At 38.1% G+C, this 23,106-nt stretch overlaps 1 protein-coding gene across 3 annotated transcripts in view; it reads right to left on the reverse strand.

Annotated features, from left to right (window-relative positions):
- Positions 1-23,106, reverse strand: part of DCLK1 (doublecortin like kinase 1) — a 228,292-nt gene that overhangs the window by 13,699 nt on the left and 191,487 nt on the right. For all 3 annotated transcript variants that reach the window (XM_066544908.1, XM_066544910.1, XM_066544909.1), the window contains 7 exons: positions 22,434-22,553; positions 17,237-17,383; positions 11,989-12,122; positions 11,209-11,286; positions 10,471-10,567; positions 8,609-8,689; positions 2,009-2,122 (listed from right to left, as the gene is read on the reverse strand). In XM_066544908.1, the coding sequence (XP_066401005.1) occupies positions 2,009-2,122; positions 8,609-8,689; positions 10,471-10,567; positions 11,209-11,286; positions 11,989-12,122; positions 17,237-17,383; positions 22,434-22,553 (771 nt within the window). The remainder of the gene's footprint in view (positions 1-2,008; positions 2,123-8,608; positions 8,690-10,470; positions 10,568-11,208; positions 11,287-11,988; positions 12,123-17,236; positions 17,384-22,433; positions 22,554-23,106) is intronic.

The following is a 23,106-nucleotide window of genomic DNA, read 5'->3' on the forward strand; positions in this document are numbered from 1 at the left end:
TTCTTTTACATATTAAATTATTTTTGTAGAAAAAAACCCCTAATTTATTCATAAAATGGAAATTATCTAGCATTCTGAAACATTACCATAACACTAAAGAGGTCTGTATTTCCCTATCTCTTCTAAGTATTCTAAACATTTCTACTTTATAGGCTGAGTTGCAGGATCAGTCGTGTCAGAATATGAAGTTTGCCCACAGAGATGATCGCTAAAAATAATCTGTTAAATTTCCATACACTAAAAAACAAATAAAAGTCATTAAGAATATAATTAATCATACACATTTTTTCCTGATGTTTTGCAGTGTACAGATTCACTACAGTGCCTTTTTCATTACTCAGGTGTTAAACTGCTGCAAACAATTCCTTGGCAAAGCAACTGGGGCAAATAAAAAAAAGAGGAGGGCAGGGAAATTAAAAACATAAAGGAGGCAAGGGATGGATGAGGACAGAGGCATCATTTCTTGCTTTTAAGCTTTGAAGTCATTAGCATGGAGGATCTGAGCAGTAATTCTCATGGACAAGCGTGCTGGCAGTCCATTCAATAGGAACACGGTTTCAGCTAGTCTATAAAGAACATACCTGCAGTTCAGATGAGCAATGGGTATGTGATGTTTTAGTTGTGGGAGAGTTGCTGCAGTATTATTGCTTAAAAATGAAAATAAATAAATGCTGACTATGTTAGCTGATGACTGAAAAAATCTAGGAAAAGCATGAGGAACAACTTGCTGCCATGTTGAGGACATTCAGGGTAAGAAAGAGTAAAGAAAAAATATGAGAGAGGCACAGTTTGAAATTTTTAGTACTTATACCAAGTAACTTTGAGAGAGTATCCCTTTTGCTGCACAAGCACTTCACACCTGTGAGCCAGATTGCATGTGCTGAGCTGAATTTATTTCATGCTGATTTAACTCAACACTGGAGGGGCTGAGCTGAGAAACATGAAAGTGGAAACAGTACAAGAAAGTGTACATGTGCAGTCACACCACCTGCAATTTATGGAAGCTGGGAATGAACACTGAGTAATCTGATATGGGAATGGTTACGTTTAACATGTCACATTTTTAGTGACTCTTTGGAGTGTTCACATTACTATGAGTAATAAAGGAAAGCTTACAAACACAAGCAGATGTATCAAAAATGTGAAGGATGTGCATGTTACTATTCAATGGCATTAGTATGAATAATCTCTTCATATGCTGAATATATCCTATGTCCATGTATATGTAATACACATGTTCATCTGTGAGGAAAAAATACAATTGTATGTGATGTATGCTCCACTGAGGATGCCATTGAAATCTCAGTAAAGCTTGGTCAAAATTTTGGCCAAGCTTTGTTTCAGACACTCTGACATGTTCAAACCTGGAATGGCTCCACTGGAATTGCAATGTGACAGAAGGCAGCAAGAAGTTCCATTAAGTCTTTACCCCATTAAATACTTCTGCTGACAGGGAAGCAGGTTGTGTGTGGCACTAAAATAAAATGCTGCTGCCCAGCTAAATCTGAAGTGGCTAGACTCATGTTAACCATGAAGGCAGCAGTGAGGCATCACAGCTCTCTTTCACGTCTTCAGAGAGGAGAGGTTTAGGCTGCCATAGAGATTTTCAATTAAATTCTGAAGAAATTTCCATTTTAAAGTGGTGCTGTCCTCCTACAGTCTCTGTGTGGCCTAAATCCATATAATGAGTCTGCTGCCAAGTAAAATATCATGATCCCAGTTCAAATTGTTGAATTTATATTGGAGTTAGGTCCACTGATCTTCTGGTAAAATGTGGAACTGTGTTCTGTGTGTACAGTTTTACCTCCTAGGGCAGTTAAATAACAATGTGACTCACAAGGAGAACCAAAGGAGAAGTTGTGCAGGATACCAGTCTAACTATGCTGATATTAATTAAATGCTACATTTATCTAAATATTAACCCTCTCTGGTTTCTTTTGGTGTCATAAACACAAAACTGGCCGGCGGGCACATAAATCTGTTTCATCTGTGTATTTCAGATGCTTACTGCTATGACAGAAACTCCAGCTGCTGTGCTGTTCGGCTTAGGGCCTGTGTTGAAATGCTTCTTTATCTTCCCAGCTACTGAGAGCTGATGTTCATTCTCTGGAAGGCCATCATCCTGCAGACAAATAAAGCAAAATAAAGCTTCAGAGAGGAAAGACAAAAAAAAAGAGGAACTGTGAGGTGATTCTGATAGGTCAATGCAGAAAAGTTTACAAAATGTTTGTATTAAAATATGGGTCAATCATTGTCTCCATCAATACCTTTAAGGTACTTACAAGATGAACACATTATGGCACCAAGCAGTCTCTCTCTTCTTCTTTACCCAATATTTTCTTCTCAGACTTTGTAATGTTCATTAATAATAATTTTTAAACAATTCATTTTCCTTGCCATTTCTTACAATTTTCTTTCATTAATTACCACTACCCAGTTATTTTTATGCCCATTGATATTTCAAAACCTGAGGACTTCAGATGTGTTTAAGATTCTGTTTACTCATCACATAAATTTAATGATAATGACCTCAAAAGTAAAAAGTCTCCAAGATTTTACAAAAACAAGAGGTTGGGCTGGGACATTCCTCCTTCCAGCTGAGACTTCTCACTTTGGAGAGCAAACCTGGATACCCGCACCTAGGGAGACTGGCATCCTCCATACTGAGAAGAAACCCTGACAGAAAGAATGGAGTTTGGGGTTTTGCACAAGTCCGCAGACTGAATTCAAGCCCAGCAAAGAGGAGGGTTTTTTAGAAATTGTAGCAAAGATCCTAATGCCTTAAAAACTTGCAAAAAACCACTACTAAGTGAGACTTCCCCAACAGCAGCATATGCAGGATTTCAGGCAACAAATACGCAGAATACGTGGAATAGGAAACAAAATGTACAACAGGCAAAATATACAGAGCCATGTGCCATAGTCATCCCTGACTGGTGCTGCATGGTATGTATAGGAATAAACAAATGAAATAATTCTTAAACTCCACTTAGGCAAAATCCTAGCAGAATAAAGGAAAACAAGAAAATATCAGAATAGTGAGAGATGACAGACACTTTTTTCTTTTATTTTTCAGCCATTATGAGTGCCCTTTAAAGAGCTACAGAACTGCTGCAGTAAATCATGAGTTCAGTGAGTATATGGGAATTTTAGGGAGGTTGGTAGGGTTTGTTATTTATTTAGCTTGGGGAGTTTGTGTTTAGAGATCCCTTACTCACCCCTTAACAAAATGTCTCAGCTGGCAAAATATGGTCAAGTGCACACAGCTGCAAAACACAAAACAAAACAATAGAACCCAGTAGCTGATTATTGTCTATCACTGGGGAGTCCTGGCTTGGTGGTATATGACCCCTAAAAATAACCTGCTTCCCGTTGACCTTGCCTTTCCCAGAAGAAAGCTAGTCTGTAAAGTGAACTCCTCGTCACGAGAGGAGGGAAGAAAAATAAAATCATTCTCTTGGCTTTCTTGACATGAAAGTCTGCCAAGCGTTCATGTCATCTTGTCAAAAGACTAAATTACAGACAAGACAATAGTTACCAAGACTGTGGTCATATTTTATTGGTGAAGCACCACACCCACAGCTCCTGTGGCAACATGCCACAGACACATAGTTTGGGCTCCAGCTTTCAGATGAAATACCTTCCAGCCCAGTTTAAGATGCAGCATAGGGATATATCAGAATTCCTCTACTGTTACTAAGTTTTTATTACTACTGTTAGTGCCATCTGATGTTTAGTAGTTCTCTTTTAGTCAAAAATAGTTTATGAAGAAATCAATATATATTAAACTGGTTCCTAGAATTATTTCAGTCAACAAAAGGATAACTATTGAGGGTGAGAGATGACAGCTGTTTATCTAAATACAAAACAAGTTGCTCTGCAGTTTTAAAAGGCAAGAAGTGAAAAAAATACCCCATCAAATATCAAATTGATCAGAATCATCAGGATAAGTTGTAGAACTGGAAAACAGCGTAAACACTGCTGACAAGAATTTCATTGGGTTGCTGAAATGGGAGGGATGTCAAACCCTGAAGAGGTTAACTGTTTCTTTCCCCTGTTCTAAGTCTTTTCTTTTGGCAGTGGGCTAGGATCACAGAATTTCATCTCAGCCTTAGCATTAATCACAAGATTTTTTTTTAAGGTGACCAGTTATTTTTGTTGCTCCAGCTGGGAACTTTAGAGTCATGAGCTTCAGAAGATGTTGACTGCTAATAGTCTGAAAGAAGAGCTCTCCTGTGCATACCTCAGGAGCTGAGCAGTCAAGAGAGTTTGAAAACTCTGGCTCAGAATTTGAGTTTTCACATGAACAATATAAATTGCTTGGAATGTTAACACATTTTTGTTTTTTGTTTTGGGGTATTTTGCTTTGGTTTTTGTTTGTTTATTTGTTCGGGTTTTTTAATCAGCCTCTACAAAATACCTTTCATGGTCTATTTACAAAAATTAAAAATAAAAAACAATAAAAAAGAGGCAGAAGGTCTTGGAGAAAATCTAGTAATTGATAAAAACTGTTTTCATATTTGCATTGTTCCCTGTGGCAGGAAGCATTGCCACTCAAAGTAAATGTTATAAAGATGTAATGAAGCTCAGGATTCCCAGACTCCTACTGCCCTGGAGCGCTTAGATCCATTTCACAAGATGGTCACAAGAGCTTTACTTTCCAAGTCTAAAAATGTCAGATGAATAGATCATTATACAAGAAACAGCAGGAAATTAGAGTAAATAGAAGTGCTGGAAAAGCTTTTGGACACTGTTTCCTTTAAGGATTCTAAGGAAATTTTTTTTTGTACAGTGTCCTAGGGTGTAACCAAAAGTAGTGCAGCTGCAAAATAAGGAGTGTCTTTTAAAATTAGTTTTCTTACAAATGTTTAGCTTAATGATACTTATCGCTTGGCTATTAATTTCTTTTGCACACAAATTTCCAAAGCAGACATATTGAGGGAAAAATATAAAAGCTCCAGGTTCTCTAATTCTTTTTAGGCTGGTGTGTGCCATCTTCCTCTTCCAGCAACAACACACATTTCATATTGATTATTTTAACAGAGAAGGATTTACAGAATGCAATCCATCCCTTTCAGCATCCCTTCCTAATACATCCCTTTCACTACTCAGGGATGTATTAGGAAACATTTACTACTTATACAAAGAAGAATGAGTTTGTCCTGTAACTTGTTTCAGGTTATCAATAACATCAAAGTTTAAAATGCCAAATCTCAAGCTTCCTGCCTCTTTTATAATTTTTTAACTTTGCAAAAAAAATTGAGCAGGTAAAGTAAAGATTTGGGGTCCCTGTAGGGGAAGTATAAACTAATGGATTTTTTTCCAGGTCTAAGCGTACTGCATAGGAGAGATGATGCCAAATAAACGAAATGGAGGGGGCAAAGAACTGCTGCTGAATTGCATTTAGAATTCAAGATCTCCATCTGTGGCAGTGGCATGTAGCCAACATCTTTTCAGGTTTTGTTTTTTTGAATTGAAAACAGCTGGGATATTATTCACATCGAAACTGCTTTACTGGTCTGACTCTGACCATAACAAGCTTTGCAGTTTCCAAGAGGAATCCAGATATTTTTATAGCACAAACTTAAACTGAAACGAGGGTTTGCTCCTACTGAAACTGTCAAAGCACATTCCAGGAATCTCAGCAATTTACCAAGTAATCACATAATAAGCAGCTATAAAGTAGAATGGTTATTTACAATCTACAAAATGGTTTTATACAGTGTAAGCAGTTACAACACTTCTATCAAAGGTTTGATCAAAGAGAGAAAATCTTTCTTAAAATTGTCCAAGAAAACACATGCCTGCTTTTCAAGCCAGCTGTTCTATCTAGTATTTTAGCTGCAGCTTTAACACTCTGAATAGGTTCAAAACTGAAATAAGGGAAGAGTTGTAGTGAGCCCTATCCCAGCTGAAACTAATAGAGAAAGTAAACTCCAGCATTTGACACCATGGAAAAGTATTAAAGTGGGTTACCTGTGAAAATGGAGTGTAGGTGAAAATTCCATGTGCCATTTCTTCTCAGAAAGACAGTATACACATAATTGCTCAGGTAATTACAACACATAGGTTGCAGAGCCTTTCATAAACAGGGATGAGTGCATTAATTCTCTGTCCTGAAGCTGAGAAAATGGGGTCCAGGGAGGTTGTGTGACAGACTTGCAGCTGATCCAGCCAGTGATGGTAGAGGTATGTGTAGCTGGATCTGACACTGTACATTCTGCCTCTGTGCATCAACAGGCGACCCCTGCTAGCTTATCTACTGATACTGCCCAGACACACTTCAGGGAAGTGCCCTTTCTCATGGAACCATTTAAACACCTGTTTCAACTCAGCCATGTTCTTATTTCTTCCGATGTGAACTAAGGTTGTAGTGCCATCTAGTTAATTTGATGCCCAGTATTAAGTGCTTCCATGTGTGATGCCTTGAAATGGGAGCAATGTTTGCAATGTGTTAAAGCACTTTCCTGAATCAGTCCCAGTGTTAGACTTTTTCCTCCCAGAAAAAATATATGGAGGACATAAGAAAATTAAAAAGCAATTTTGATCTGCATGATGAACTATTTCTAGTGTAATGATGCAGACAAAACAGTGGTTTTTTTTCAGTTGTTAAAAGCAGTAGAAAAAAAGGAATTACAGAATTGTCATGGAATATTTGTTTCACTTACTTATATAGACAGAACTGCTACAGGTTTTGATTGCAGAGAATTATTACCAGCATAAAACTGCAAAAAACCAGAGCTAGACCAAAGATGAATTGATCACCGCATGTTGTTTCTAACAGTGCATCACAGGCACTCTTTAAGAAGTAGTATATTTAGTAGAAGCAAGTAGATCTGAACTTTCCCTGGTATATTGTCTAGTTCTTGCCAAACAAGTACCTAAGAACTTTGTGAGCCAAGAGCTCTACCCAGACCACTGTATTTAATAAGCACCAATGGGATCATCCTCCAAAAATGTATTAAATTCTCTTTTGAGACCATTTATACCAGTTCTCTACACCACCTTCTGGCAAAGGGTTCCGCATGTTAACTTATTGCACAGAAATTCAGGAATTTGCCAAGGTGCTTCAGTGACCAGAGCTCAGGTTTTTCTAGCAGAGCTCTGAAGTGTTCAAAGTCTTTAGACCCCAGTTCCTCTCCCCTGCTTTCCTCACTAGCAGGTACTATTGAGGGCAGGAAAGCAGATCCTCATGTCACTTGCACACCATCACCATTGTATTACTGCCAAAGAGCTGCACCTCTTCTTTTTTATACATCACACTAAAATGGCTTTTTAAAACACATCATGGTGTAACAATTAAAAAAAAAAGTAAGTACCTGGGGGTAGCGTTAACATTTCAAATATATTTTTCAGAAAAAATGTTAGATTAGTGACCACTTCCTTAAGTGGTGTAAGCAAGTGACATTTCAGTAATCTCAGCAGCAGTGTGCAGGCTCACACTGCAGGTGACTTGGCCTCTCTGTGGCTTCTGATCAGTCACTTCCATCTCCTCCTCTTCAGCACTCCAGAAATCTCCACACATCCTCCTCCCATGGAGACAGAGAGACCCATAAGGCCTCTCAATCACCATAAGGCATTATAAACCATAAGGCATTATAAACTTGTGACAGAACACTACGTCCAAGGATAGCCCCTGGCACCAAGGAAAATAAATATTTCAGCTGCTTGAATGTCATCTTCAAAACGAAAAGATTTTCATCAGACATTGTCCTGGATCCTTGCACTCTTCATACACCACAGAAGGGCTCTGCATGTTAATAGTATTTACAATTTAAAAAGTAGTTTGGGTAATAAGGGAGCCCTCCAAGCTTATAGCATGTACTTGGAAAATACTTAAGTGATCACCACTACTCTATATGGAGGACTCTTTCATAAAAAAAAAAAAAAATTAATATCTGAGGTGACTGTATATTTGAATTTTTAGAATAGATTTTTAGTGAGAAAGGGATTTTGGACACAGTAGTTCAGGGACTGAGGAGTATTCCAGGGAGGACTGCACACTCAAACTTGCAACAAACAAAATGAAGTATTATTTCCTCTTCCTGTATTTTTTTTCACTGTTCATCCCAACTTTCTTTTTTCAGCTGTCCCTTCTGAACTGGAATATAGATTATCCCAATTTTTTATTTTTATCATCCAAATATTTTACAACATGTTAAATAGTCTGGAATAATTAACAAATCTTAAATACTATCAGAAGCTAAATATGATTCAAAATGTTTCCCTGTTCCATTCTGGATCAAGTAGGTTTAACAGCATGGGCTATATTTCAGTAACTCTCAATCATGACTGTGAGATTTTTGAGCCCACCTCATCAATGTGTCACTGAACCTGCAAGCTGAGAGTTAGAGATATACATTTATCAAATTGGATTGAGATTTGTTGAAAGTCCATTTCAGAGAAAATGTAGCTGAGCACACACAAAATAATGATAACTCCAAGGTACAAAATACACTAAATCAGCCTGTAACCCAGCTGATTTCCAGTTAAATCTGTGGCATCTTTAGAATGTGCTGGCTTCCAAAAGGGCATATCAAGAGCTTGACAGAAAAGAACTCAAAGGTGCCAAATTGCAAGAAGCATCTACAAGTCTGAAAATACTTACATTAACCCATGGATGCTCAAGAACTTGCAAGGCTGAGAATCGCAGATCTACATCTACTTGAAGCATCATTGTGATAAGTTCCTGAGAAATAGAATACAGGGTTGAAATTAAAGAACACTTTCAAAGAACAGATCAATAGTTCATATACTTAAGAAGTCTTTAACTGATTTTGTAAGAGTGCTCAAAGAGAGAGTGAACTACTGACCGAAGAAATATACTAAGATTATTCAAAAAATAGGAAAACTATGAACTGATGAACTCTCAGCTGAACTTCTAAATCCATATCTGACAGTATCTTGAAAAGCTAGAAGACAGTTCTGAGTTACGGTTCTGAAGCCACTGTTTAAGAGAAAAGCACTTAATACATAATGTGCAAAACAGATGGTCTCATGAAATTAGGTTAGCTTTCCATTAAGAAAAAGGCAATTCCTCTGTAAGGAAAAAAAGTGCCAGCAAATACAGTTTTACTTTAAACTCTTGTTTAAATAACATAGAAGATATTAAAAAAAACCCCTGATACTTAAAATCATTATTTTTCACTCTCTGATTTTCTCTGCAATTACCTAGATTATTTTATTCACAGAGTGGAGTGCATGGAAACAGTATGGCAATATGACAGCAAATAAAGGTGCCTTGCCAAAGACCAAAGCTAGTCATCCTTAATTACAGGAATAACTTAAATGGATAGGCTAAGGCTTCAAACCAGAATTTTTAGACAGAACTATTTGACAGAAGGAGTTTCACAGGAAAACCCACTGGCAAAGGACTTGCAAGGTTCCCATTAATGATGTTATGAAATAATGCCTGCTACAACACAGTGATTTAGTTTAGAGGACTTCCAACTCTATGACTGTATCTCATTCTTTAACTTCATTAGTTAGAAGACTCCACATACCTATAAAAGCAGGATGTAACTCTCCAAAGAATGGAGATTCAGAGCTACTCTCATACCTGCATCCACCTCCAAATTTACCTTTTTTTTTTTCTCTTGTGATTAATCAAACCCTGTCACACTGAAGGAAACAGGAAGACAGTTTTTCATAGATTGCCTTACAGACCAGAGAAGTAAACTGACTGAAAGTAAGCGCTTATCTATCTATGGAATGACCATATGATTTTTTTTTTACATTCACATATGTATTTTGTCTCTGTCCACATATATTTATATAAATGACTAGAGTGAATGCCAGATCCTTAGAAAATCTTCGAGTTAAACTATTGCTCTAGTGAATTAGTGAGAGTTAAAAAAACTGATCTGCTTTGCAAGTATAATGAACTCTGTCAAGGTCTGTATCTGTAAATAATTAAATCTGCCTCAGCACACCAAAGACTGCAGGTCAAGAGCTGTGACCAGAACAAGTCTGTATTTCATACCACTCTGCAACAATAAGGCAACGGGAGACCTGGTTCTTTGACAGGAAGAAAGAACAGACATATCATCTAATGGGGTCAATAAGGGAAATCAGCCTCTCCATAATATTATTAGATAACATTCAAAGGCTCCAGGTTGGTACCTGGTGCCCCTCGTAAGTACATAAAAAGCACAGTCTAAGAGAGCTTTTGAGCTAGGAAGTGAATTACTTTAATTTTTTCTTAATCAATAAGGGCTGCTGGTGTCTGTGTTATGTGAGAAATCATATAGAGATATGATGTCCATTTCAGAATGGGGCCCATTTCAAAACCTTTTGGAGTCTAAGAGACAGCAACCAAATGAAACATAATGGTGACCCAGAGGAATTTATAGGTGTAGCAGGAGATGTATGAGACATGTCAAATACAACACTGTGAAAGGACAACATGTACTACGCACTCCCGCTGGAAATAATACTGTAGAAGAAAATAGCATCAACTATAAAATTCACCTTTGCAGAGTCAGAAACATTGTCCCAATATGGAGATGGAAAATCCATCTGTCCCATCAAAATTTGATCAAAAAGCACTTCTTGGTCATCTCCACTTCTGTAAAGTAAAAACCAAAGAAAACCAACAACAAAACCCAAAAAGAAATTATTTTCAGATGTGGTTTCAATAGACTTCTAAAAATTGCTTTTAATTGCTCATGCCTTAGTATGCTTTTGGAAGATGTTGATTGCCCCAAACATGCAGCCATGGGTGTTAATGGTGAGATCATAAAACACAGTGCATTTGGTACACTCTTTCTTTCTGCTTGTCTTTAGGATTGCCCACAACTTTGCAGTTGCTTTGAGGGGATAAAATATATGACATGTCCTTATTAACTGGCTTACATTTTAATTACCTTTTTCCAACCACAAAATATGCTGCATTTTGTCCATGAAAGAAGATGGTTATTTCATAGTCTATTTAAAACTTCAGGCAAAGGCACGCAGTACCTGTAATGAAGGCTCTTGTTTTGCAATGCAATGAAGTTTAAACTACAATAAACAAACACGAGACAGAGATTTTACCATAAAATCACAGACATTTATGGGGCCTGTGTAGAACACTATGCAGAGCACAGAAAAAAAACATCAAACCCTATGAGCAGAGAACTTCTACCAGTGGGAATCTCTGTGCTTAATGTGAAAGGAGCACAGGGACCAATTCACATAACAAGGATGGTTGAATAGGTCAGTCCATACCCACGGAATGGAGGAAAACCACAGAGCAGGATGTAAGTAATCACACCCGCTGCCCAGATGTCCACCTTCAAGCCATATCTAGAAGTGTGAGAGACATGGTTAGAGACATCAGATTCTTACGGACTACAGAGGAAATATGTTCAGAATCATTAATAATTTCTCATAAATTCTCATCTGAACTTTGTTTACCTACCAATCCTCATTCTGCTATCAAATACTTTTTGCATTTACATCTATCTTAAAATTATATTAGATCAGAATGTGTGAATGCACAGAAGACATTGGGCTGTATTCTTCAGTTAGTTAACTAATTCAAGTTGAGTTTACTTGATTTAGTGATGCCTGTCAACATGAAGTCTGCAAAGGTGACGCAGACTGCTCAAGCCAGCAGGCATTTGCTCTGTGGAACATATCAGAGGAGGATATTGTGAAATAACAAAATAGAATTAAGTGAATGATAGTTAGCAGTCTCTAGAGAATAGAATTCCACCGTATCTGCAAATGGCTAGTTAATGACTCAGTGTTAAGCTAAAAAGTTTGAGGCTAACAACTGGCAGAGGTTGACCAATATAACTCAAAAACAGCCTGCTCTGAACTGGTTTGGGTAAGATCACCTCCAGAGGTCACTTCCACATGAATTGTTCTATGAGCGATGATTCTGCATCATAGCCAACCAAAGGCAGCATAAAAATCTTAATTGCAAGAACTCCAGTCTGGCACAATGATAAGAATGTGTCCTTCTGAGTACACATCAATGGATCACCACTACAAGGGATTTACCCAGTTTCAGCGATGATTTCTGGAGCTACATATGTTGGGGTCCCACAGACAGTATATAGAGGTCCATCCACAATTGTTGCTAGGCCAAAGTCTCCCAGCTTCAGGGACTTGCTTCCATCTTGGTGTTCATAAACCTAAATCAGGAGGAAAATTGAAAGTTTTACCACAAAACCATCAAGGCAACTACTATAATCACTTGCTAACTGCCTGAAGTGTTCCTCCTTATTTACAGATTTTTTTCCTCCTCCTTACCTTTAACATATTTCTCTTCATGCTTTGAAAATTCACAGACAATTTGGACAACTTCCCTTGAATACAGTCAGGATGTTTGGGAAAGACTTATCTTGCTAACTGTCCAACAAAAGATGTCCCACTTGCTAGGTGCTAAAGCCCAGAAGCAAATGCGTGACCTTCCAGCAGTGGCTTTCCTACATCAGCTCCCTACTGAATTCACAGCGTAGGCGGGTTGAGTTTATTCATTTTACTTGCAGAGAGATTAAAGGTTTGCACAGGAACTTCAGCTACTTAGGTAATAGAAAAGTGACTGTACTGACAGCAGTTCCAGGCTCTTCTCTGTGTGCTGAAGCCACAAGACAAAAATCTGGCTGCAGTATTTCACCTAGAAGTGCTCTCCTCTCCTTGGATGACTCTTACACACCAATGAGTTTCTTACTGGCACGGTAGCGTCAGCATCAAGGGGACACAAGCAGTTAGGGCTGCTAACGGGGATATGTGAAAATCCTGTCTTAAAACCTGGTCTTCACAGAGGCAGCGTGATCTTTCATGGGGTTTTATGGGTGCAAAGAGAGATTAAGATGTAGTCACATAAAAAAAAAACTAGAAACATGAGTAAAACAACTATAATTTTAAAAGATGGCTCAGAGCAAAAGAAGAGCCCCAAATCTGCAAACACTGGAAACTGAGGTGTTTTTATGATGCTGTATTGTATCCCCCACCATCTGCTTATGCCAGATAATAAGTCCTGTGCCTTTAAAATTAGATCCAGTAAAAAAATGTTTAAAATAAAAAATATAAAAATGTATCTGAATTAAACACTAGTCTATCTTTAATCAATGTGTTGGTTTGAGTCCTTGCTTGCCATTTTGGAATGTTTTCTACAATAGCACCTTAAAAAATGGAAAGAGTCTACAGGAGACCTTCTTATAATGTATATGCATCACTTTCTTATTTTGCAAGCCAAATCAAAGCTCTATGCAGTCTGGATCACCACTAGTGATATCATGTAAACAATCTGCACCAAAACTGTGCAAAAATAGTAGGCATCGTACTTCCTAATCAAAACCAAAAGAATCCTTAAAAAAAAAAAAATATATATATATATATATATATATATATCTTGACCAGCTACTCCTACATCCAAAATCACATTTACCTATGGTTTTAAGAAGAAAATCCTAGCGCTTTTTCTTATAAAAATACAATAAATTCTACATGGGACCCTTGAATAGGTTTCTTGGATCAAAAGCAAATTCTTGAAGTCTCTCACCACAGTTTCCTACAGATCTGTTACAGCTCATACTAATTAGTTGAATTATACAGCCCCCATCCCCTAGTTTCTTATTTGTTAATGTTAGTCACGTCTAGAGAGAAAACCCCTGAACCCCTCTCTGTCCTGAGTCCCTGCTTACCAGGTGATATAGCCACAAGCAGACATTCAGAGTACACAAAATTCTTCTCCTCTCCTTATGTTATTTTTAAGAATTCAACTGGATCTTTAAGAGGACCAGCAATTTATAATGGATTCACATTTCTCTTCTACTAAGCCAGAAAAAAGTTATGTTTATAGAAAAGCACTGGGAAAAAAAAAGGCAATTATGGTTTTATTCAAAACACAGATTGTTAAATACATCTGGTTCCTGAAACTAAAGAAAGTGCTCTCTGAAATGGCAGTAATAAATCTAATTTCAACAACAGTTTTAATTAAAGTCTAGAGACTAGGGCTTTAAATATTCACTTGCTGAAATATGGAAAGTGTGCACTTAGACATGAAGAGCTGAATCTGGCCTAATTAGTATTTCATATTCTGTTTCATGCAGTTATCTTTCTACACAGCCTTCTCCGAGCTGTGCTAACCTAGCAAACATTTGTAAATTCCTTCCTTCAATAGACCACACCTTGTGGGACTCATCCATACTAGAAATTAATTACAGAAGAGGTTTGTTTGGCAATATTTACCAATGCAGAAGGTTTGGTACAGTGCATTTTCTATTATTCTGCTTCATCTGTTTCGAGGAATTACTTTTCTTGGAAAATTACTTCAGTTGACTTGTAAAAATGAAGAAAGTAACTTTTCCTCACCCTCTTATAACTTCATATAAAAAAGAACCCAATGTGAAGCTGTGGTATGTTACTTGCCAGTCAAGGAATGGGAAAAATAATTTAATGCTCATGCTATACTGAATAAATACTATATATGTTCCTGCATTTAAATACTGAAGGGCAATTAAAGAAATGGGGATTAGTGCAAATTACCCGCTTCGTAGAGCTATCACTGTTTTAACTAAGCTATAAAACTGTGTAATTGTACTACACTAATTGAATGCAGCCACACATAATTGTATGCCACCATATGTATCCTATTAGTATAAAGACTGTCAGTATTTTCTAAGCTGCTCTTGTGATCAGTGCAGATGGCAACAGTCAGAGAAGTTGTTCTCTAGGGTTTATTATATGGCTATAAAGACATCCCATGACTTGACAAAATAAACGTTCTAAATAGCAACAATTATGAAAAATGTTCCAATTAAAACATGGAAGACTCCCTAGAGAATAAAAAAACAAACAAAAATGCTAAAACATCACAGGTATTCAGCACACCCTAAACTCTTGGACAGTTGACTCTTAGATGGACTTTATATGCCCTGAGGATAATATGGAATATTTAAGCAGTTAAAAAATAATGGGTGCTGCACACAGGACAGGTTCACACACACAAAGATTTATTAGCAGGACCTAGAGCTGGTCTCACACATCAGCTCTAAGCCTGAAAGTTACTTTTGGGAAGAAGGAAAAATTAAAAGAGATAAAGGAGGAGGTGAAAGTAAAGGTTCTACTAGGGGCCGGGAAGAGATGAAATAAAGCAGCTCCAGGTGAACATCCTCTTCTGGTCTCCTTCTCCAGAGCAGCATGTTCCCCTTCACTTCCCCTTCGTCTCCTTTAGCAACTCTACAGCCTTGCTCATCCTCCCGGTTGTCTTTTTTCCTGCTAATGAGGTTGTTTAGCCTCAGGACATGCTCCTCTAAACTGTAAAGTTACAATCCATGAGTACGAAAAGGGTGGGGGAGAAGGGTTGATTCTCAAACTAGTGGCCAGGAGAGCCAGCAATAACACAACCAGGGTTTGCATGTGCAGCACTGTGACAGTATCAGAGGGAAAGCCACAGCACAAGAACAACAAGGGAAAAATTCCTCCATGACCACTTAGGTGAAGGGTTAAAGAGCTGCAAGGAAAAGGGCAGGCTACAAAAGGCAAGTAGAAGGTATTTGGCAAAAGAAATGCTGAGACCCATGTGGCATTTTTCAAGTGTTTTGTATATGCCAGGAAAATAACGCTAGTTGCAATTTTGTGACCCAAGGAGCCACACATCCCATTTGACAGCTAAGATAAAAGCAGAAAGGTTCAGACACACTGAGGCCACAGGCAGCCAATGTCAGAACCAGGATCAGAGCTCAGGTAAGGCTGGTTCCAAAGCCCTCTTCTAAAGCAGCACTTGTTTCTTTCAAGGACCTCATAAAACTTAGAGAATCAATGCAATTTGTGAATCAAATGCTGGCTTTTGAGGATTAGGATGCTGCAAGAGGTTAAATGATGCATCCTTACAGCTCAGTCTCAAAATCAATGCACAGTTCTGGAAAAGTCTCTCAGAAATAATTCAGCTACAATGGGAACAATGTGATCATTAGTGGGTAATTACCAGAAAAGCTGAGCAGGTAAATCTAATCCCTGACCTGCTGCCCTCACCTCCTACCCATACCTCCTGACCACCTCTTTTCCCCCAGAATTTTAACTCTGACAACAACAGAGTTTAGGCATTTACAGACAAGTCAAGACAGCAGCCGAGCAAGGCTTGTCCCAGACCAAGACCCTCCTGCACACTCCAGGAGCAGCATTAATGGATCCTGGCTACAACATCTGCATACAGCCACCTATCAACACCAACACCAGAAAATAAAATGGAGCAAAAGGGCCAAGAAAGGTGTATCAGTCATTAATGTCTAGTGAAACTTCCACCCAGTGTGTTTTCAGCAGTTTCTGGAAAATGAAGTCAGGTCACTTCCTCACCCAGAACCTGCCACTAAAGGAACTTCAGCTGTAAAAATCCCACTGACTGGAAGTTTAGCAATATCTGCTGAAGCCAGCTTTCCCATAAAAACTCTTCATTGTCAAGCAGGACTAAATGCATTAAGTCATGGCTGAGAGTACACAGCTGAGAGAACTGATACTCTATGATTCTACTAACATTGTTTTACAGTTGCAGAATATATGGAGAATTGGGACATCCTGATATTGGAACATGTCAGCAAATTTGTGAAGACTCAGAACACTGAAATAATCAGGAGAAGCTAATTTCTCAGGAGAAATAAAATTATGAGGGGGATGCAACTGTTGCATTCAAGTGTGCAAAATTCTCAGAAGAATAGTTGTCAGGGTATGTTTTTCATTGTCTTCAGTGGATAAGGCTCATATAGATTTAGTCAGAAAAACAAAGATTTAGATTGTCTGTTTGTGAAAGTGGCTTAATAAAAAGTGCTGTAGGATTATTTGGAGATGTAGTAGGGGAAGGACAATGAAGTCTCTTCCTGGTTCTGCTCTGATGTGTGACATGATTAGGACACAGCATTTACATGCACCACGCTTGTAAAACTAAAGGGTTGCTAATTATTTAGGCAGTGACAGAAGTACAGAATAGTCTGCTGAGGACAGAACACATATTTATAAGAAGCTTGAAATCTTCCTGCAGTTTACTACAAGTTTACTTCTAGTGATCCCAGGAATTACTCAGCTGTTGTGTTCCATGGAACAATCTAGACATACCACCTAATGTTACTGTATCTCCTGGGACAGCTGTTATTCTTAGGAGAGCTTTACAATGCAAAGGTTAAAATTAAAAGATCAGTGACTTAAAAGACTGAAATAAACTTGGCAGGCATGTGGAAGGAGGAAGTGCAGATCTTTTCTCACACACTCCAAAGTTATCAGCAATACTGAAAGATGAATCTCCACTTACCAGTAGATTCTCCGGCTTGATATCCCTGTGGACAATGTTCAGGCTGTGAAGGTATTTGATGGCACTGGCCAGATTGTAAAGCATCCCACTGGCATCCCGCTCTGTGTATTTGTTGGTGGAAGTAATAGCATCAAAAAGATCTCCTCCCTGGAGCAAAATTACCATGGGATATGAGCAACATTGCTTGTGAAATGACTGAAAAATTTAGGGAAGATCAAGGAACATTTTTACAGAAGGAGGAGGAGGAGGGGAAGGGAGTAGCACAGTTTCCTTGCAGCTATAAACTATGGGTACTGTGATAACAGCTCCCATAATGGCAGGTAAACAGACCAATAACTCAAAACCATTGGTCATGGCTGAATTGGTCAGACAAGAAACTGGAGTTTCTACTGCAAACCATTCCTACTTGCTGCTGCTTTTGTAACATGTCCAGCACTTCCCAATCTGAATGTTCAGAGCCTGCTACAAATGTCTGGCAAGAGTACATATTTGTCTATCACAATGCCATCTACCAAGCCTTGGCACTCTTTATAATAGTCACAAACAGATTGACATCAAAATTTGCCCTATGCCTAACTGAACCCCAGAAAGATGAAGGAACTCTCAGTAAAACTCAGAACTCAAAGTTATCTATTCTCACTGCCATCATATTTTAAAAGTCTGTATCCATCTCATAAAGCTTTGCAAACATGGATTTTAGAAACCACTTTCTCTACACAAGACATGAATTTTTTGGTAGTGTGATGCCTCTTGCAGTTAATACTGAAGAACTTTACAGCATGTATGTCAGGCAATCATACTAGTAGACACAAGTGGCTGCTTGTGCCATTCTCAGCTCATCATGCTAATTCAGCTAAAAGCTGCTGTCAGTGAAAGAAAAGAAAGAAAACAAGAGAGAATGAAGGAAAGAAGAAAACAAGGAAAAACTAAGTGGAAGTCCTCAAAGTTGAAATGATCTTCACCAGTGTCTGAGGCAGCCATGACTGTATTTCCAGAGGTGAGCTGGCAAGTGGGGAGAGGGAACGGGGAAGTGCTTGGATGAAGATGGAAGAGTAATTTTAAAGATGAGGTTAAGAAGGGAGTTTGACAGATTGGAGGAAAAAACAGTGATCTTTTGGGAGATTCTACTCAGAGGTATTGAGCCTTTGGCCAAAGTCAAAGGAGCATCACAAAGAAAACACAATCCAACAAGAGAAAAAAAAACAGAAAAAAAAAAGATAAGTGCAAAAGCAATGCAAAAATTTCCTGCTGCTGTCAAAACATTAAGGAAAAAAATCACAGAGGACTGTATTTAAAAGAAAAAGTGGGCATTTTCTGAAGGCAACAGAGGAGTCCCAGCTTTGCCAGCTTTCATAGTTTTATCAACAGCTTCAAGATATTTTCTGGTTTTTTTTAAGGCTCAACTCCAGTGTAAACACATTTTCCACTTCCCAGAGAAAGGAGGAGGGAGGGGAAAGAAAAAAAAAATTCCAGGAATCATGGTTACAGAGAAAAGAGTAGGAAAAGGGAACCACCAAAGACTCAAACCTGGTAAAACATACTTTACTTGTTATAAAAAACAAACAATCTATTTAAATTTTTGCATTGTTGAGGTGCAGCTGAAGTATGCCAGGGCAGATTTATTCCCATTGTAGATACAAAATCCCAGCTCTTTGGAAATTGCTTACAGCCAAAAATTGTTAAATCTGGACCACATCAAATTTCTTGCCCTGGCTGGTGACTGTTCAAGACACATCAAGATACATAGCGTCAAGGAAAAGGAAGAACAAAAGGCCAAGCTAAACCAGATAGAGGATTAGAGAGAAAGAGGCCAAATATTTGGCAAAAGTACAATACCATGTACTTCATGGCATTATCTGATCCCTAAGTATTAGATATCAGCATGTGGCAAAGTATGTGAGATAAATAATCTATCTTCCCTAAGCTCCTTCCTGTGAAACCCCTGTACCAGCTGCTTTTTAACATGAGGCAGTGGATTAGACAGATCTTTGGTCTTATCTAATATGTTCCAGATGCTCAGAAGAAGTGTCAATAACATCGGCAAAGCATCTGCCTCCAAACAAAGAAAATAGTCTGAGCTATGAGGAGCAAGAATGAAAGAAGCTGAGCCTTAAAAAGAAGGAAAAATTTTGGCTTGAAGTCAGAAGAAAAGGAACAAACGTTCATGCACAAGAGAAACTTAAACTCAGAAAAATATAGAGGCTGCAGAGCAATTTAACAGTCAAGCCAATTTGAAGCAGAATAATTTTCTCCATTTAAGCATCTACTGTAGTCGGTAAAGTTTCTTACCAGGTATCCTGCTAAGAAAAGAGAGCATATATTTAGTCTGTGGGATTCTCTGCAGTTAAAGGAGAGGTGATATCCTGGAAAGAGTTAACAGAGCTGACAGCTATATCAGGCAGAATTGCTTTCAGACTTTCCTCTCCCCAAAGAGCACTTTAACCTGCAAGGTTCTGCTAAGCCGATTCACACAGCAGGTCACTATCATTTATTCAGGCACCAGGGGTGAGTTCAGGATGACATTTCAGTCTTAAATCCCCTGTTCTGGAGTGAAACAGGACCAGCAACATCTGAATGCAGTTTTTATCATCTGTGCACATGAGGAAGTGTATTTGGAACTACAGTAACCAATTATTTATTTATTACCTTGTTATGTAAATGATATGATCTCTCTTTTTCTTCTGCAAAAGTGAAATCATATCCTGGAGCAGTAAAGGAAACTCAGCAATAAATCTTGCTTCTTAAATTGGCCAAACCCCTGTTAGGTTTGAATAATAATTTTGTTTCGCTGTGTAAAAAGGCAATGTGCCAGAAGCCAGGTCTTTGCTTCCTTTTACAAGCACCACTTGCAATGTGTTTATATTTGTATTTATGAAGTGCTTTTTCTTACACTTTACAAAGCAATGAATGGCCTATCTGCCATGAGGTGAGGGCGGGATTTGCAGCAGTCACTTATGTCAAACATGTTACTGCCAATTAATGCAGGGTGGTATTAACTGAAACCGGGCTCTGCACTATCAAGCCTTTCCTCCTTGCCTCTCTTTCCTGTCTGTGAGTTTGATTTAATGTCAGGTCTTCAAAAGTCAGTCAATAACAGATGGTTAATCAATTCTAACAGTGCACACTATGAAATGGTAACAGTTAGCAATTGGTGAATTAACAATTAATGTCTCTCCAGAAATGCCTTCTCTAGTACCCAGAGAGTGCAACAAGGCTTTTCTTCCAACTATATATTAAGGAATAGATGTTTGCATCAGAGAAACAAAGTTGATTTCCCTGAATAAGGTTATTTCCTCTACATTTCTTCTATTATTCTACATAAAAGTAAAGACTATTAGTGCTCTCTAGGATATGAGAAGTACAGAGATTCTTATAGTGCCCTTCCATAATACAGCTAAAAGAATATGTGCAGCAATCTTAAAGGGTAAAGAAGAAAGAGCACAAAAAACCACATTTCTCCAGAAAGTGAACACAATGCATGTTTTTTTAATATAGATTTTTAAGGCTTATTTTCTAAATTATTTTCTAGGAGTTTTTGGTCCCCTCCTCTCTCATTTAGCTGAGAAGGACTTCAATTAAAAATCCATTGGACACTAGAGTTTACACATTTTTCAGTCATGAATAGCACAGCAGGTTTCACCCATAAAACCAGCTCTGTACTTACATCTTGGCAGGTTAGACAAGGCACAGCTTTTAGTTCTTAGCACACCTCATGGGGCCAAGATGAAGGATTTGTCAATGCAGGCTAAAAGCTGTGGCTACATGTGATTACAGTGCTGTGCAAGGGGATTGAGGTACCTTTGAACAAGCTCTCGCAGACACTGAGGAAAACCGACAGTAGCATGGATCTCATAGTGAGCTCACTTAGAATAGAATAGAATAAAATAGAGCAGTAATTATGATTAAAATAGTGCTAGATGGCTAATGGTATCTGATCTCAAGCTGTGCTATTTCACATCGCATGCCTAACAGTGAGAGAGGGCTGAGATTGTAAAGGGAGTGGGGAAATTATTCTGGGACTGGTAACACAAAAGGATTCATGGCATGGAAGATTGCCAGTATTTTTTTTTTTGTCTTGGGATTTAACTTTTTCATCAGAGAAAATATGTCAGCTCCTTAGTACCAGCATCTCCTAATTTGCTTCCTCAGAGCTTGGAGGTGGTGGACAGTGGGGTTAGGGGGACCATAAGCTCCACAGCACTACTCAATCCAAATAGGGCATCTGTCAGGCACAAGAACAAGACTGACTTTCCCAGACTGCCACGAGGACAGGGAAAATCTGTGGGCATCCACCCATGAGGCACACAGAGCCTTCCAGCTCTGGACTGGGAACATGGCTTGTGTCACTGGTTCTGCCACAGAGCATGGGGGATAATGGAACAAACCAAAAAAACCTTGTCATTCTACTTGCTCTTGTATTCCAGACCAGAGACTGAAAGGGTATTTAAGAAACACTTGGACCTGGGATTGCCCTATTTAATATCTCAATGAGGTGTAATAGGGACATTAAGAGTACCTTCTAACCTCCACCTACACCAGAGCAAAGAAGATCAACAATCCTGTTTGCCAAAAAGGGCTTTCTCTAAGTCACTGTGAAGAAATAGCATCCAAAATATAAACCACTGCATTCACAAATTTATTTTTAGACTAGAACCATGTTTTTAACAGCAGGCTTTTTTTTTCACTTTCCCCTTCCTTCCGCTTAAATTTAGATTGCTATTGGGGAGGCAAGTTTGACACTGTGTTAATATAAATCAATGGAGAAAAAACATATTTAATATTGTTTAGATTTAATGTAAATTAATAAAAACTAATGAAACCCTTTCACCTTTTTGTATTTTGAAGGCTGGTATTTATGGCTATTTGGACTAGGTGTATTTTCAATTCACCTCAAGGCAGATTATAAATTTTTAACGAGTTTTCTCTTGAGGAAGCAAACAAAACTGGTGGTATACAGTCAACAGAGCATTTCCAAGTGTGGCTTACGGGAAGTAAGACAAATATTTGAAATATTTGAAAGCTGATTGAAAAAAAATCTGACAGTGGGTTATACATCTTTCAGTAGGATGCAAGACCACTTTCAGAGATCTCTTCCACTCTACATTATTCTTGATCCCATGTTTTTTAGTAAGCCTAAGTAGGAATGGAATTTTTCAATATGGTTGATTTGATAAGCAGCTTGACTCCAAACACTCACCTTTACAAGTTCCATGACAAGGTACAACTCAGTAGGCATGTCCATCTCCTCGATCAGAAGTACAATATTGGGATGCTTGACTCGTCTTAAAATAGATACCTCATTCTGGATCATGTGTTCCTGACACACAAAAAATTTTCAATGAATATGGGTTAGTGGGGAAAAAAATTCACAGTGGAAAAAGCAGAGAGAATTGAGAGCTGCACAGATTCTCTGGGGTTTTTGAAAAAACTAATAGATGTTGCCTCCAGCAACAGGGAAGGAACATGTTTGGAAACATGAGTGTGGTAACTGAAAGAAGAGAGAGCGGAACACAGAAAAAGAAATGGAAGAAAAGATGTGCTTCTGGTGCCGAGAAAAATGAAAGCTTTTTAAATTTTCTCTGATGCAGAATCTTCAGATTTAACAACATGATTGCCTCTTCTCACAGAACCTTTTGTTACTGATTTTAAAAGCTAACAGTAACTTGGTATAAAATTGACATCAATTTAATTAACCTATGCCTTACAGACAGTGACCAGTTTTGTTATAATTATTTGTGTTATTTTCTGCTTTCTATAACACCTGGAATTAGGAAAATTAGAACATAGTTACATGGATAAAAGAAAACACTGGATATTCATCACACAGGTCTAGAACAGCACATGACTGCCTTTTCTCCTGAAACTCCAAG

The sequence above is a fragment of the Molothrus aeneus genome, chromosome 2 (assembly GCF_037042795.1).
Source record: "Molothrus aeneus isolate 106 chromosome 2, BPBGC_Maene_1.0, whole genome shotgun sequence".
NCBI lineage: Eukaryota > Metazoa > Chordata > Aves > Passeriformes > Icteridae > Molothrus > Molothrus aeneus.